We start from the raw sequence: 16,539 nt of genomic DNA, 5'->3' as shown, positions 1-16,539 counted from the left end.
TTCGACATTAATTTCTTTTGCAATTAATTGTTTTTACAGACAGTAAGCATGAACGATGCATGGTGGTACGAAAGACTGTTGTGACTGAGTCGCTTCTTTTTTGGCCGAGACGCGCCTATTTTTCACCACTCGCGCTAATTAGACAATCTCATTTATGGTATACTTTATTACTGTGTGTTATTATTACTATAGTTGTACTAGTGATTCAATTCCCTTGTAAGTATCTATTTATGTGAGGCCACTGCAAAGGCCGCATTGTCGTGTGTCATTGACTAAATGAATTGATAGATTTGGGTTTTCAATATTTTCTCTTACATGAAATGAAAAAAAAGTTTTAAATATTAAATGGACTTCAGTCTACGATTATCTTAATGAACATGACGTCGTCTTTCACAAATTGTCGATTACTCATATTATCCAACGGCATAAACAACGGTGAGCCGGACGCTATATTCATCTCTGACTTCGGTCGTTGGAAAGACGAACTCGTCGGATCAGAATGAAATGCGTCGACCATGTGATCCCCACTACCTTGATCCAGGAGCATCATGGTAATCTTTTTCCTAAATGGCCAGGCTTGTAATGCATCGTAATCACCTTAATACAAACAGGAAAACTCATGAATTGACTTAATAAGTTTTGGGAACTGCTGGCAGCTGGGTTTTTCAGGAGCGCCTGGCCTAAAGGGGTGTCCTCGGCGGCTGCAGTTGCCCTCCGTGTACGGGAAAAACATTGCTCCAGCCAACCTAAGCTATATACCTAGCTCCAGCACCCTTTGTATTTTTTTCAAGATTCCCCAAGAGATTTACGCAATATACTCAGTGAATTCGCGTATTTTCCTAACCGTGTATTACCATGCATGCACTTATGTTGTACTCAATGCGTTATACTCACCTTTCACTACAACGAAAAACAAAGAAAGATGTGTTCCTTTTCCGAATCCATCACCATTCATATAAATCTTAGCGCACATTCTATACCCATATTGAGCGCTATAGAAATGTTGACTATACAAGGCCGTTTTTTTACCCGTAATAGCATCCTGTCGCTTCCTCTGGAAGCCGTCAATTTTCCATAGCAGGGTACCATTATAACTATGTATAGGATGCTGTGCCTGCGCCGTTCCTTGGCATTCTAAATCGGTTATTTTAACTGTGTTTAGAGCCAAACACTCGTCAACTTGGTCCATCCGACTAAGAAAGCGTTGAATTTTCGCGTCAGTCTCTCTGAATCCTCGTTCCAACACCACGCTGCTTTCATGACAACGGCTGCTTTCAGTAGAAATATCTCCAATTTTATTCACAAGCCCTGGCAGTTCACTTTCCACCCTTGTGTTACTGCCAGGACTCTGCTCCAAACCATCAACCCTCCTTTTTAGTCCATTAAACTTTTCTTCAACCATTGAAAATTTTTCGGCAACACCAGAGCAGACCTGCTGAAGATCTTCACGTAATTTCTGTATGATCCTTGTAAACTCTGGCCGGGGAACGTAGTCTTTCAGTTGAGAAACAGCAGCGAGCACATGTTGCAATAGTAGACGGACATGATCAGGCAATTCCTTGTTCATATGTTCCTCTAACTCCCCTCGCTTTAACGTCTACATGTAAAATAAAAATATTTGTATTTTGCACAACCTTCCGGGCGTATTCTACCATCCTCAAAAACCATAAGTTAAAAAAGAGCAAAAAGCATTGACAATAACTTGAATAAAAAATATCCTGGCGCTGAATGACAACCAAGAGATTTAGCGATAACCGGTGCAGTAAATTAAATAAATAACTAGTTAGTATAAAAAATAATTGTTATATTTTTTAGTAACTGTAACTGTGACTGTGACTGTGACTGTAACTGTAATGTAACTGTAACTGTGACTGTGACTGTGACTGTGACTGTGACTGTGACTGTGACTGTGACTGTGACTGTGACTGTGACTGTGACTGTGACTGTGACTGTGACTGTGACTGTGACTGTAATGTAACTGTAACTGTATTGAAAACCATAAGAATTTTATTATTATTTTGATCAAATTGAAGATAGCAATAGTATCCAGTTAAGTTGGCGGAAAAGTAATATTGAGGGTACTTCCGTTGGCCATTCAAGAATTAGCAATTAGAAATCTTGCAGCTCGTTTATGCAGTTTTAGTAGTAATTCTTTGTTTACATTTCCCCACAGTGTGCAAAAGTATAGTAGATGTGGGTAGATTAGTGCAGAGTAAAAGTGAAGAATAGTTTGTTTTTGCTGCCCCTCTAAATTTTGAAGAGTACCAAGAAAATAATGATGATCTACATAAGGATGAGAAGTGACAGTTCGAAGATTTTTTATGATAAAAAAAGTGATAATCTAGATAAGATGAGGAGTGATAGTTCGAAGATTTTTAATGATAAAAAATAACCAATTGTTTGGAGCACCAGCTTTGACTACATCACCGTTGTGTTGCCCATACACTTAACCCTTGCTTAATATATCAGCTATTGACGCAGAAAAAGCAGAAGATGACCGAAGCTAGAAACGACTTAGCAGAGGTACCTGCGCACTCTGGAATATGATCTCCTGATCCCTACAACTTGCGGATATGGTTAAAAAAAAACTGTTGATTGAATTTCATACTATTTCCTCCCTCGCAGATGCACCTACATCTTCCAATATTGAATATAAGAATAAGATTGCTACTATATATGCTGCTATATTTATCTGTGGCCAAAGAAATGGATTGCATGCAACTGCCTATCAATATATCCATACTTTTCACTTCAGGTTTAAATCTGCAGAGATTAAATTTTTCAAAGTCTATACTCAAGTGATGAAACCGGTAGGGTTAGGCCTGGACATTCTCTAGGAGGAAACAAACCACTTAGCAGCAACAATATAAAGTGAGGGATCAGCTTACCAATTAAAAAGTTAAACAACTGCATTGTCAAAGAAGTCTCCTGTGGGATCGATAACGGATTTCAAAAAACACCTTATTAATATCATGTCTTTTAATTGGTTGCTTTTGATCACGTTGCATTATATAAAAATTTTCATTTTTCTGACCGTGCAATAAAAGAAAATTGCACGGTCTAGCTGGCAAAAAGTTTTTCCATAGCATGGTTGCTCTCACTAAATTTCACTACATAAGTTCTAATTGTGTTTATAAATTCATCATTTCCAATATGTTTACTTAATAACAATAACACTTAATAATTCATTAAGTTGATCTTTTTTGGTGTCATATAAAACAATCGTGCAATGGTAAAAATATTTTCATTCGGTGAAAGATGGAATGTTCGATTGGAAAATTCCATCTTTCACCTCAAGATATTCTTACTAATGCACTCATAAACGTTCATTATTAATATGCAAATCAATGCTAAGCGATAAAAAGATCAGTGCTGGAGCTTTTCTTTACCTACAATCAAAAGAAAGCTGGACAACTGATCTAACCTTCTTTATAGCTTTGTGATAAAAATTGCGATTCATTAAAGTAGGCATACATATTTATTTATTTCTATTTTTTCTGAATTTTAGGCATATTCTTTATTAGTATACACCTGACTATTGTCTATTACAAATCCTACATTCTGATTGGCTACTCAACCATCGTCTATTCGTGATAGTGCACGTTTGGGAAAAATTCGCTCGCGCGACCGTATAAAATTGAATTAATTAAATTGTTTTTCGGTGAAATTTTGCGGTGTATCGATTATTTCCTCGAAATTAATATATCTAAGTACAGGGTGTATACTAAAACAATTAGACAACTCGTCTTCGTTGCCTATGAGCGGATAGTCAACTCAGGCTTCGCCTTCGTTGACTATTCGCTCATAGACAACTCGGACTCGTTGTCTAATTGTTAATTAATAAGAGGTTAGAGAGTTTCGTAAAGCCATTTGTGGATGAACCTGATCAGTCTTCCGCGAACGATTAAGATCAGTATATTATGATGTATATAGATTTGAACCAAAAACCATGACCAGAAATTTGCGACATTATGTCGCATGTGTAGGATCTACTAATTTGGATCTTTTGACAAAATGGCTTTCAACCCTGTCTATAAAATACATATAGTAAAACTGCAAAAGTACAAAAATTAACTTAGCCAAAAAAAATACTATGCTTCTAGCAATGTAACTGTAACTGTAATAAGTTATAAACAAGATGTAACTAAGTAAACTCGTTCTCCCAAACTGTATAATTATAGAAACACAGAAAGTATTTTCTATTTCTTATTAATATTATATAAAAATGAAGCCACATTTCCGGCTAGATAGCTAACAGCAGTTCTCTGCTATTAACTTGCCAAGGTGCAGTTTTATAAATTCCTTAGCCATATACCATCTGAGAAGTTATTTTCAAAATAAACGGTACTGATTGGCCAATTATGCCACTAACAAAAAGGTAAAAATTAACTACCCTTTTATATAAAACCGTGTTGCAAAGGTCTGCAACAAACTTACATTACCTTACTATGATTACATCCCACAGGCTGGAAAACGCAGTCTACCGAGATTTCTTCACAAATCAACTGTTCGTGGTCTTCAATATCTCTTCGTAAGACTTTTTGCTTACAGTATTTGCAAGTTACGGGAGTACCTTCACAGCTCGTTCGAATATGATTCTAAAGCAAACGCAAGAAAACGTAAAGGTCAGTTCACACGATCAATTTGTTGAAAGCCAATTAGATCAGCCATATTGCACTGGCTATTTGCTTCCCATACACAACTAGGGATGTTCGCAAGAAGCGCGGTAACTTTGGAGAAATTTTTAATTCTTCTTTGCAACTTTCCTTATTCTGGGCAACTTTTTTTCAATCGATCAACTTCTTTTGTCTATTATTTAAACACAGGAGCCACCCTTTTTAATCAATAGTTATCCTCCAGCGTATTTAACATTACTGCCTAATTACAAAAATACCGGAAAAGGAAAATTTAGGAGTCTAAAGGCGAATTTAAATTAAGTCTATTACGCAATGAGTTCTGAGCATTCTGTGGACAATGCAAATCAACAGAGTTTAAAACAAGAATCAGACAATGTAATTATTGATGCAACAAAATTTGATCTTTTGAACAGACCTTACATTGCTTTTAGAGTAAACATTGAATTTTCGTGTTTGAAAGCATCTTTTCTGCTTACTTGTATCGAGGCAAATTCCACGTCTTTCTGACAATACTTGCATTTAACGTTCCGATATTCACATTCGCTCTTCAAATGTTCTCCAAGATGCACACGTTTGAACTGGCCCTTGCATTGAGGGTGGGCACAACTTATCGAAGTATGTTCACAGACCCGAAAATGTGCCTAAACACAAAGCGGAAATAGGTTGCCGTAGAGAACCTATAGATCTACGTACGTTGTCTGATACTCAGTATAGACATATTCGAGAATGGCCAAGAGGCCTGTGGCGAGGCGCACGGAAATGAGACTGAATTTTAAAATAATGTTTATTTTAAAGATGAGGTAAAGTCCGTTCTGCGCATATATTCCGCGCATCAACACATTCCATCAGTGGGGGAGCAACTTTTGGAATGTTAATGATATGCGATATTAACGGGTTGTATTACAAACGGCAGTTCGGGAGCAAAATTATTTTATTTTATGTCGCAAGGCGAAGAGGCTCGAATTGCGAGTCACGACGACAACTTATCTTATCATAAAGCTGCTAGAAAAAAGCAATATTATGCTGAAAGGAATGCTCCAAGAATTTATTTGTTGAATAAGGCCCGAAATGGCGAGGCTATTTGTTGTCGCTACAGACGCCACCTTCTCGCTTGTCCTACAATTACAAATATATAACGTTTTAAATAACGGCCGGTTTATTTATAAGCTTCGCTTTATATTTTCTTTAAAATATAACAATATTTTCTTCAAAATATAATAAAAAATAAGCATATTCATCACAGATCACAGCCCGTCGAGCGAGAAGAAAATAATAAAATTATAACGACGCATACGTCATGTAAAGATTATATAACCAACGTAAACAAACATTGTTATGCGCAGAATATATGCTCAGAACGGACTTTACATCATCTTTAATTTTTTTGCAGGACCTGCTACAAGCTAGAAAAATCGTTTCTTCAATCAAAATTTAGAAATGAACAAAATTAATGATAAGTTTGTCCTTTTCGTGTATTTCATAACAGCTCCTTTTCGAAATGTCTACTTTTATTATTCTTTCGAAGAATTTACAGAGTTTGATTTGCGAATAACCCTATGATTGTGAAATCGTCACGTCCGATGTGTGACGTCACAACGTGGTTTTATGCACACTATTACGTCATGATGAGACATTAAAGTCGTATCCCAGTTATGACGTCACACCAATGACGAAGACATCAACGTCCCAAACAGGGAGAATGTGGCACAAAACACTGGGAGCAAATATCTTGATCTCGGTTTTTACATGATATGAAGATTATCAAGCCCACTTTTCTCGTCCCGTCCCTTTCTTTTTCCATCACTAACACACTCACCTCCAGCTCTCCGTACGCAGAAAACCATGTACAACCAGAATTGGTACAATGAATTTTAAGCAATTTGAGCTCACGCTTAGTGAAAGCATCGGGGAAAACCTGAAAGATTTAAAATCACCTTTCAATATCACAATGTCGGCTACAGTCCCGATGTCTGAAAATGCAAATTCAAAGTTAATACACAACTCACTTTATCCCTGCTCAACTCTTCGCCATCTTCGGGACATCTCGGAGTGGAACTCCTAGGAATAAAAAATTTTTTTGCTATAAATTCGCGATGTCGACAATAGACAATTTTTCAAGCGAATAACGCCGTTTATACATAGACAGCCCAAATTAGCGTGATATTTTAAACACGAGAATTTTATTATATTGACAAAGTGATGTTACAATATTACGACCAAAAAATTTGAGCTCCCGTGCGCTTGATGACATTCGGGTAAATCCCGAAAATTTTAGGTGCCTAAACCGGCATTGAAAGTATCTACGAGAGTGAACAACTCTTGCGTGTACCTTTGCAGTATTGATACTTCAGTCATTATTCAGTCATTGCTTTCCGTCTATAGACTGGAGCCAAAGTAACAATTCCTTAGTTATTTGACGTATCTGAATATATCTTATCTAAATAAGTCCATTTTATGTAGGGCGTTTCTATGTTGGGAACAATGAACTTAATGGTCAAAAAGGTTTATTCCAGGATATCGACGACGTAACACGTGTTAGCTAAATAGGTCTGCATGTATTATCATACCCGCCAAGCAAAGCTTCCAGGCATGATAGACATATCAAGTGACCACAGTTCGTTTGCATGGGATTAACTAACAGGAGGTGACAAATTGCGCAGATGAATTTCATGCTTATTGTCTTGCGATCTTCGTCCGTTATCTTTGTTCCCGGCATGTTGAACAATGCGAATAATATCCTCTTTATCTGGCGAAAAAGTTATTAATTAATAATAATGGTAGAGGCGAAGTATAAGTTAACTGCATGGAGCAGTAAAGCATCGAGGCGTATGCCAATATTCGGCATATAACAGAATAGGCTAAATGGAAACTATGCTGAACAAGATGAGTATAGAGTCAGATGGCTATAGAGGAGTAGGAAAGAAGTTGGATAAAGATATGAACCAGCTAGTTAACTATAAGCTTGCTTTACTGGTTTACAAAGCCCTCAAATGGAGTGGAGTCTTAGCAGACTGGTCGCGAACCGCAGAGCATCTATGGACTGTTTGGAGGGGCAGGAAATAATCATTTGTAATATTTGTAATCATTTGTCGCACAAATCATAGATGCTTTGCGATTCGCGACTAGACCAGTACCCTGCCCGATTGGGAAATGGCTAATTGTTGATCTATTAACATATAAACCTGAAGGTATATACCATTTAAGTTCAGGTAATTGTTCTTTGCTAAAGATAGATATGAGGCATCCGGAATAGTGATGTCGCAACCAAGAATATTAGTCAACTGTAATGGTATTAATAAAGGGGGAATTCGTTTTAAACTAATCAGCATATTTGCTTACATTTTTTAGGCAAAGTCAATCAAAATGCCTAAATTTATAATACTTCTTATAAAATGGTAAATAATGTACCTTTTTACCGGAAGTAGTCAAAATTTATGCATTCTGACCGAGTTATTGAAAATGTTAACAAACTTGCTGATTGGAATATAATTCTATATTAATATTTAAACACAGGAACCACTCTTTTTGCTCAGGGGTCATCCTCTAGCGTACTTATAACATTTACACAGTAGAGTATAGCACTATTAACTACTTTGTTTATGTTTTTAACGTTTTTTAATGTTTTTTTGCACAGGGATCAGCCTCTATAGCGTACTTACATTTTTATAGTAGAGTATAGCACTATTAACTACATTGCTCGGGAAAATTTCCTAAGCGCAACGTACGCGCCCCGTGTCCCGGATGTAGTGGCGTATTGGTGTTTTAGTTTTCAGTAAAATACCCTGTCCATAATATTATAATAAATAGAGAATACTATACGGTTACGCGGAAAGAAATCCATATTTCGAAACAACCGTGTAATATTCTGTTTATTATATTAACAAATTAAAAGCAAACGACAATTCTAATAGTAACTCAAAACCAAATATGTATATTACTGATGGGCACACATTTAAAATAACAATGTTAAGTAAAATGCGCTTATATAGTTATAGTCTCTTGAAGGTGTATATAAGTATGGTATGAAATAAAAAAACGAACGGAAACTGTGAGCTAGAAACATTTTTTGATTGGTCAAACGTATTTCCTACGCGGTTTTTGATTGGCTTGCGAAAATGATATCTTTATGACGTAAAAATATCGTATTTTTACGTGTGTTTGAATACAAATTTTCTCGGTGGTGTAAAACTCTATATAACACTCATATTCATATAATAAATAACTGATTATTTCACCCTAACAACTTTTTTCAGCTGAATTACTAATACCATACCACAAAGAGGAGTTTCGTTTCAGACTCTTTTGGACTCAGCTCAGCTCATTTACCCTCACCTATTTTCGGCATTACCACCTTGAAATACACACTAACCACGCTTGCTCTTCTCAGCTACCTCTGTAGCTCAGTGGCAATAGGAAGCGTGGTTCGTGTGGCATTACACCGCCATCGCAAAAGCGTAGGTTCGGTTCCTGTCGGAGGAAATTAAAGTGTGTATAATTGCACTCAAAATTAAGACTCTTTGTACCTTTAAAATTAACCTGCATCGATTAAAGTGCCAAAATTCATAACTGATTTACCCTCACCTATTCCCTGCATTACCATCATATACACATTATAACCACGCTTGCTCTTGTCAGCCACCTCTGTAGCTCAGTGGAAAGAGCGTTGTACCGGCATCGCAAAAGCGTAAAATCGGTTCCAGCCGGAGGACGTGTAGTTTTAACTCACTTTTTTTCCCATCAACTGTTCCTGGCTTGAATTTTAAGTGTGTATAATTCCACTCGCAATTAAGACCATTTTAAAACTCTAGAATTTACCTGCATCGAGTAAAGTGGCAAAAATCATAATCGATTTACCCTCGCCTATTCCCGGCATTAGGCTAGTGTCCACTTAGGAAAATTCTCTTTTGGATCGGACAGGAAAAGAAAGTTTCCTTTGTATAAACGCCTCCTGAGAACCCACCGACAAAGGAAATTTTCCTGTCCGTTCCGATCCAAAGGAGATCCAAAGGAGTGGAAACTAGCCTCTATACATACCTATGCAGCTCACAGTAGCGTAGCCAGCCTGTCGATTTGTCCTGCTATGCTAATATTTTAGTGTTCACTGACTGTGAAAACAATAAATTTCTAAAGACATGAATAATTATAATAACTGGAATTAGCCACATGCGCATTAACAATTTTCGTCTTAGCTCTTCGCCGAGATGAAAAGCTTTTACACAAATAAATAAAGCAAACTAAGTATGAATACAAACAAACGGCATTTACGACCTTGCTTTTTGAAGAAGCTTCGCGATCCTCGAATTCATGGCAATGCCAATAAATTAAACTATCATGAATATGTTTTCGAGGCGGCCAAACTGATTTCCGAAAGGTGGGCCATTTTTCCTAGGAAATATGACCCCCAGGGGGGCCAAATTTTCTAGGAAATAGGGCCTGGGGGGGGCAAACTTTGGGGGGCCAAATTTCCTGGGACACCGCAGTATCGCAAAACCATTGGTTCGATTCCTTCCTGAGGACCGATAGATGACTAATATTTTTCAACTGTTCCTGGCTTGAAATGAGTTGTGTATGATCCTATTCGAAATTAAGACAATTTAAAAACCTCCAGAATTCTAAGATCTAAGATCTGAATAAATGTACCAAAACTCTAATTTGCAGCTGAAAGCACTGGCTGCTGAAAATTGATCTTTAAGCAAACGAAGATGTCGAAGCGTGACAATAAGACATTTGCTATATAGTGTTAGGAACCTTCGTATTACGACTAACTGACTATATATAGACTATATAGACAAATGAGACTATAATTTTTATCCCTTTTGTTAACCTATGGAAATAAGTGTATTGACAATCTGCACATGAAAACTCTGGGTATTAAAGAATTCTTTTCATTACATCAGCGCGCGCTTTAGATCTTGCTAGATTCTGACATTCATTGTAAAATTTACTCTAAAGTAGTTTTTCTGAAAACAATATGTTACTAAATTAGACTGTAGTGAATAAATTGTTGACTAAATCTGCATAAGTATACCATACGCTATTAGTATGGGATATGGGAACATGCCAGTCAGCATGCATGGGCATTAATTAAGGGGGGAATTCCCCATAACCACGATTATTTAGTGCGTGCATGTGTACAACTCTTGCGCTAAATTATATTGCAAATAATTTTTGTCTTTTAAATAGACGGCAATTTCAACCTGACATAGGCATATGGCAGTATTCAACAGTGTAGCTAACATGAAAAAATCGTATTACAATATATAACATGAGAAATCGTATGGCTATACTATATGACTCTGACTTACTCTGACTATAAATCGACTCTGGTTACCATATCAATTCGCAATCGTTTCAACATGGCATTCAAGTTGGATAGCATACATATAGTAGTGCATGAGTGTATCGCCGGATCTTCCTTAATTTAATACAAGTTTAGTACAATCATCTATAGATATATTTATAGCTTTCATCTATGACTCAACAAGCCAAATTACAATTACTTCAGTACATACATGCCTAGTCCCCTGAATAATAATAATAAAATGTAATATATATATACCGGCGCAAAATACAAACGCATGACATTTAAAAATGGAACAAACCTGTGTATATGTAAAGTTTCGCCGTCCCTAATTTCTACTAGCGAGAAATCGTCAATCGTTTTGAAAAGAAAACCGAACTTAGCTATGCATTTACCAGGAATTCAGTTGAGATTTTCCTAGAATTTTAAATAAACGAAACTGACCTCAAAAATTATTTCTTATGGACCGTTACATGGCCGGCCTGGGGCTGTTCGCCGGGCCGAAATTAGCAAACGATTACATGAGTGATTTCAGTATGATATTTTAGAGCAAATTTTGGCAAAGTCTCGATTGTTAAGTGATGTTATGAATATTATCCGGAACTTGCGTTGTGATTGCTGTAAACAACCGAGAACTTGTACCAAAGGTTCTTTCGAAGAATAAACGGACGATCGACGGTTTATAATATTATTTACCTATCAATAAAAGGAAAAAACACGCGAGTATAAGTGGTTAAAGATTCCTACTTGAGTCAATGTCAAATAACAACAACTGTTAATTCCCGCCCTTTCCTTAACATTAACCAATAAGGTTTAGAGACTTTTGCTACGGCAACAAGTCATATAGGTTATCGTATGATTATATCGTGTTTATCGCCCCAAGGTAAGTATCACGTTTGTCCCTCGGGCGATGAAACTGATATCACCTCACTGACCAAGTATATATACGTTTATAATAATAAAACGTGATATTTAATATTAAGGGTTAGAGACTGTTGTGATTCTTATTTTACTTTCAAAGGCAACTATTACCAGCAGGTTTTTGGGACAGCGATGGGATCCCCGGTCTCGGCAGTAATTGCTAACCTAGTAATGGAAGATGTCGAACAAAGAGCTTTAGCCTCTAGTCCGTCAAACCTTTGTTTTGGAAACGATATGTTGACGATGTGGCCTCTGCGGTTAACAAAAGTGAGATCGATAATTTGCAGACCGATAAATTGAGCCAAAAATTCAATTCACTGTAGAGCGCGAGAGTGAGGGAAAGTTGGCTTTTTTGGATACTTATGTTCATAGAAATATCGAAGGGCAGTTAGAAACTGATGTTTACCGTAAACCTACACATACGGACAAGTATCTATCCTTCTACTCACACCATCCAAAAAGTCATAAAAAGTCTGTTGCAAAAACTTTGTTTCAAAGACAAAGAGCTGAATCGTTAACATCCAATCGCGTTGCTAGAGACAACGAGCGTGATCATGTGCTCAGTGTACTGAGAGAGAACAATTATCCACGAAACTTCTTAAATGATTGTTTAAAATCCCCTGCCCCGACTAGATGCAATTCCTCAGAGGATGATTCCTCAAAAACAGGTTTTGCTATAGTTCCATACATTCAGGGAATTGCAGAACCAGTCAGAAGAATCCTGAATAATTGTGGTATAAAAGTTGCCTTAAAACCCTTTCAGCCACTGGGGCATATTTTTGCAAAACCCAAGGATCAGTCGCGTAGTGACTAAACAGAAAACTCATGCTGTATACTCTATACCATGTGGTGATTGCGAGAAAGAATATCTAGGACTAGGTGAAACAAAACGCCAGTTCGGCACACGTTTAAAAGAACATCAAAAGGCCGTTTCGAACTTAGACAGTTCAAAATCATCCTTGGCGGAACACGTGTGTCAAACTAACCATAACATTGGGTGAAACGATTCAAAAGTCATTACCACTAATGATCGTTATGGACAAAGGCGTTGTTTGGAAGCCTGGCATATTAATGCGAGTCTTTGTGCTCTAAATAGGGATGACGGAAGCTATTTGCCAAAAGAATATTTACATCTGATTGATAGATGACGTCATTTCAACGTCAGATCACCCCTGATGAAGACACTAGACCGTGTCGAAACGTTGGGTCATGAAAGTTAATCTTTGTGTGGTGATTCAGTACTTTCATTTATTAAAACCAGAGTAGCGATAATTACGATGGACTGTTGTGAGTGTTTCTTTCACAAATAAACGCACGCGCTGACCATACAATGAACGAAATATGTCAATATGAGAAATTTCGAGCTCATTGTATGGTCAGCAAGTACATTTATTTGTAAACAAAACACGAAGATAAAGTCTCTAACACTTTTAATATACAATCTGAGTTCATTGATTGCTGCATTGAAGATCCAAGCTTCGTTGCAATCTGTTATTTTTGAATAAACCATGATTTTCTTGGATTATTGCGAATAAACCACGATTTTGATGGGTTAATGGTTATTGCGAATGAATTACGATTCCGATGATCTGTTGCCAGGCAACAAATGACACGTGATTGATTTTGACCAATCGCATGAGTAGCTTTAGGCCAATGCACAAAGATAAATATTGTATATTAATACGCAATAACTTATACATGCAGTTTATATACATCGTGCATTGCTGCAATGTCAGGTAGGGAACACGTTTGATTGTTTACTAACAAGTTTTCCTGAAGATTATAGCGGTGAATGATGACGATGAAGTATTGCTGAGGCCAGGGACTGACTCGTTTGATTTAATTTTTCAAAAGAGGTCCTCAGATATTACAACAATAGATGAAACTTAGTGTTGGAATATTTAAAAATTTCTCTATGGCTATGCTCTACACTCATGCAATATCGATATATATATATATATATATATATATATATATATATATATATACCTCGCCCGCTCTTGTCAGTTACATCTGTATATATATATATATATATATATATATATATATTATATATATATTATATATATATTATATATATATTAATATATATATATTTATATTATTATATATATATTATATATATACCCGTTTGCAAAAACGGTGGCCGCAGATAGATAGATAGATAGATACTTGAAGTCTAATTAGAATTGCATATGATTACATTTGCATGGGATTTCAATCATATTACACAAGATATGCAATTCTAATTAGATTTGGACTAACTATCTATATATCTATCTGCGGCCAACGTTTTTGCAAATGGGTGTATATATGTATATATATATATATATATATATATATATATATATTATATATATATATATTATATATATTATATATATATATATATATATATATATATATCGCCCGCTCTTGTCAGTTACATCTGTAGCATGCATTTATATAGTCCGGCTGTCGTTGACTATGACAGATGTACAAAGGACCACGGAAATAAGCAAATTTATAGTTACATATAACATGCACATGCATGCAACAGTGGTATAATAATTAGCCAATTAAGATAATAGAGCTAGATAGACTACGTTATTATAGTTAAAATCAAACAAACCTGCTTTTTCTGCTGAATCAAACTGTTATCAAACAAAACTGCTTAGCAGTTGTCTTGAGGCCAGAAAATGTCACATGCCATGCATGGGTGAAACTAATTCTCTTGACCCATGCCGGGTTGGACTTTGTTTATGTATAGATTTCAATATCGCTTTACCATTCATATTCTTCTAAACAGGATGCGTCCTGTATGGAATATTCAGTTTTATTATATAATAATTTAATATGCAATGACAGTGTTTTATTGACGAATCCGTCATTTTCAAAAGCGATAATAACACATGTTTTAAGTTAAGGCTGGTTTTCATATGTCATAACTCATAATTCGATATACTAATATTATTTTCATATGTCGGACTTACACAACGATTTACAATGAATTTCGACTTGTGAAGTACGACGAATATGACGAATTATGTCATATGAACCAGCCAATATGCGTTGCTGTAATTAAGCTTGCTATGTCCTTTACGAAAAGAAAATCAAACGTAACTCACGCTTAACATGAAGAAATAAAATTCATATTATATTTTCGAAGTTATATATTAGCCATTGACAAAATTGCGAAGCTTTTTAAAACAGCACGCTGCGATTTCCGGTTTTTTTTTCACTATCAAAACAATAAAGACGGTATTTTGCTGACAAAGACAGTTTACATAAAAATTGCTTAGACAGCTAATTTGAAAATTGCTTACTATGCGACCTTGGTTAGCCTCCATAATTAAAATTACATGTATATTATTAGTCTTCAGGGCCGGTTGTTCAAAAGCCGGTTAACGCTAACCCAAGCTTAAAAATGCCTAACCCAGGGTTAAATTTTAAACCTTGGTTGATTTGCGTTGCACAAAGCTCGGTTAGCGTTAACCTTGGGTTAAAATTGATAAAAGAATTAACCCTGCTAGCTAGGTGGGTTAACTTTTTAATCCTGGGTTAACTTCGATTCAAAATGGATGAATAATTTAAGGAGCTGAAACACGTAAACATGTATAATTCGTCATGAATTAAACACTTTTGAAAGGTTTTACGAATAATATCGACAGCAAAGAATTATTTAAGTTTAACTTCATTCGGTTTCAGCTGATGACGTATTGATTTATTTATCTTCGCTTCAATGCAATACACGATAAATGAATACAACCGTATAAATTGAAAGATCGTAATCGAAATATTTGTTTCGGATGCCAAAATTCGATTCTTTTGATTGGCAGCAAGTGCATGGTAAGGCTACGTTTGTTCCTGAATTTTGAATAATCACAGAATGCCTGAAATTTTAAAACAGATTGTTTATAATTTGCATTGCTTAATTTTGTTTCACATCGCGACATTCTTTATCATACAAAATGGCTTTTCATTTCGAATCTTTCCAAAATTCCATGCACGGAAATTGCTGTTCAAAACAACGTCCCTGCGACCATGCCCTCGCGGCATATAATCTTTCGACTAACAATATATCCTCGTCGGGTAAAGTTTTGACGCTCGTTTATTGACCAATCGAACACGTTTTTATATCCAACTTAGTCCTTAAAATACATTTAATCTTAGGTTAAATATTTTAACCCTAGGTTAACTAACCTTACCGCTAACCCTGCTTTGAACAACACAGTTTTAACCCAGGTTTAGCTAACCTAGGGTTAAGGATTTTAACCCAGGTTTAGCACTAACCCAGGGTTAAATTTAACCTGCATTAAATCTCGGTAACCGCGGGCTCGTATGAACAGCCTCTCGTTGACTAAAAATACAATACGCATGCACATTTAATACAGCCGCTGCACAATCTCGCAAGTTTCTTAAGGCTCGTTTGCCACTTGCGTTTTTTTGCTGCGATTGTATGTACGATTTTCTTCTTTTGATAGATGTGAACGAGTAATTAATTACGAATTCTCTGATATATGATGTATTGTAAGTGTTATTAAACTGTAAACGGGCCTTTAATTCATCGGGCCTGTTCAAAACAACTAAAAAAGGCTAGATTTTTGTAAATAAAACGTGAATGTATTTTTAATAAAATTTTGCGCTTGGTGGGATGCAAATAACTGGACAAACGTCATCATCGTAGGAAATCGTCGGCAT

At 36.1% G+C, this 16,539-nt stretch overlaps 1 protein-coding gene across 2 annotated transcripts; it reads right to left on the bottom strand.

Annotated features, from left to right (window-relative positions):
* Positions 1–148: 148 nt before the first annotated feature.
* Positions 149–15,024, bottom strand: LOC114540254 (TNF receptor-associated factor 3-like). 2 transcript variants are annotated; one of them, XM_028560536.1, is made up of 9 exons: positions 14,832–15,024; positions 14,471–14,655; positions 7,205–7,383; positions 6,644–6,695; positions 6,454–6,552; positions 5,114–5,278; positions 4,443–4,598; positions 895–1,597; positions 149–597 (listed from the first exon to the last, which is right to left on the bottom strand). In XM_028560536.1, exons 3-9 carry the CDS (start codon positions 7,351–7,353, stop codon positions 353–355), a joined length of 1,569 nt encoding a protein of 522 aa, XP_028416337.1. In that variant the 5' UTR covers positions 7,354–7,383; positions 14,471–14,655; positions 14,832–15,024; the 3' UTR covers positions 149–352. The 2 variants fall into 2 exon arrangements, with proteins under 2 accessions (XP_028416337.1, XP_028416338.1); XM_028560537.1 differs by lacking the exons at positions 7,205–7,383; positions 14,471–14,655; positions 14,832–15,024 and adding an exon at positions 6,967–7,004.
* Positions 15,025–16,539: the final 1,515 nt, after the last annotated feature.

This window comes from Dendronephthya gigantea, unplaced genomic scaffold, assembly GCF_004324835.1.
Source record: "Dendronephthya gigantea isolate DGI-Jeju-01 unplaced genomic scaffold, DenGig_1.0 000228F, whole genome shotgun sequence".
NCBI lineage: Eukaryota > Metazoa > Cnidaria > Anthozoa > Malacalcyonacea > Nephtheidae > Dendronephthya > Dendronephthya gigantea.
This window is presented reverse-complemented; position numbering and strand designations above follow the sequence as displayed.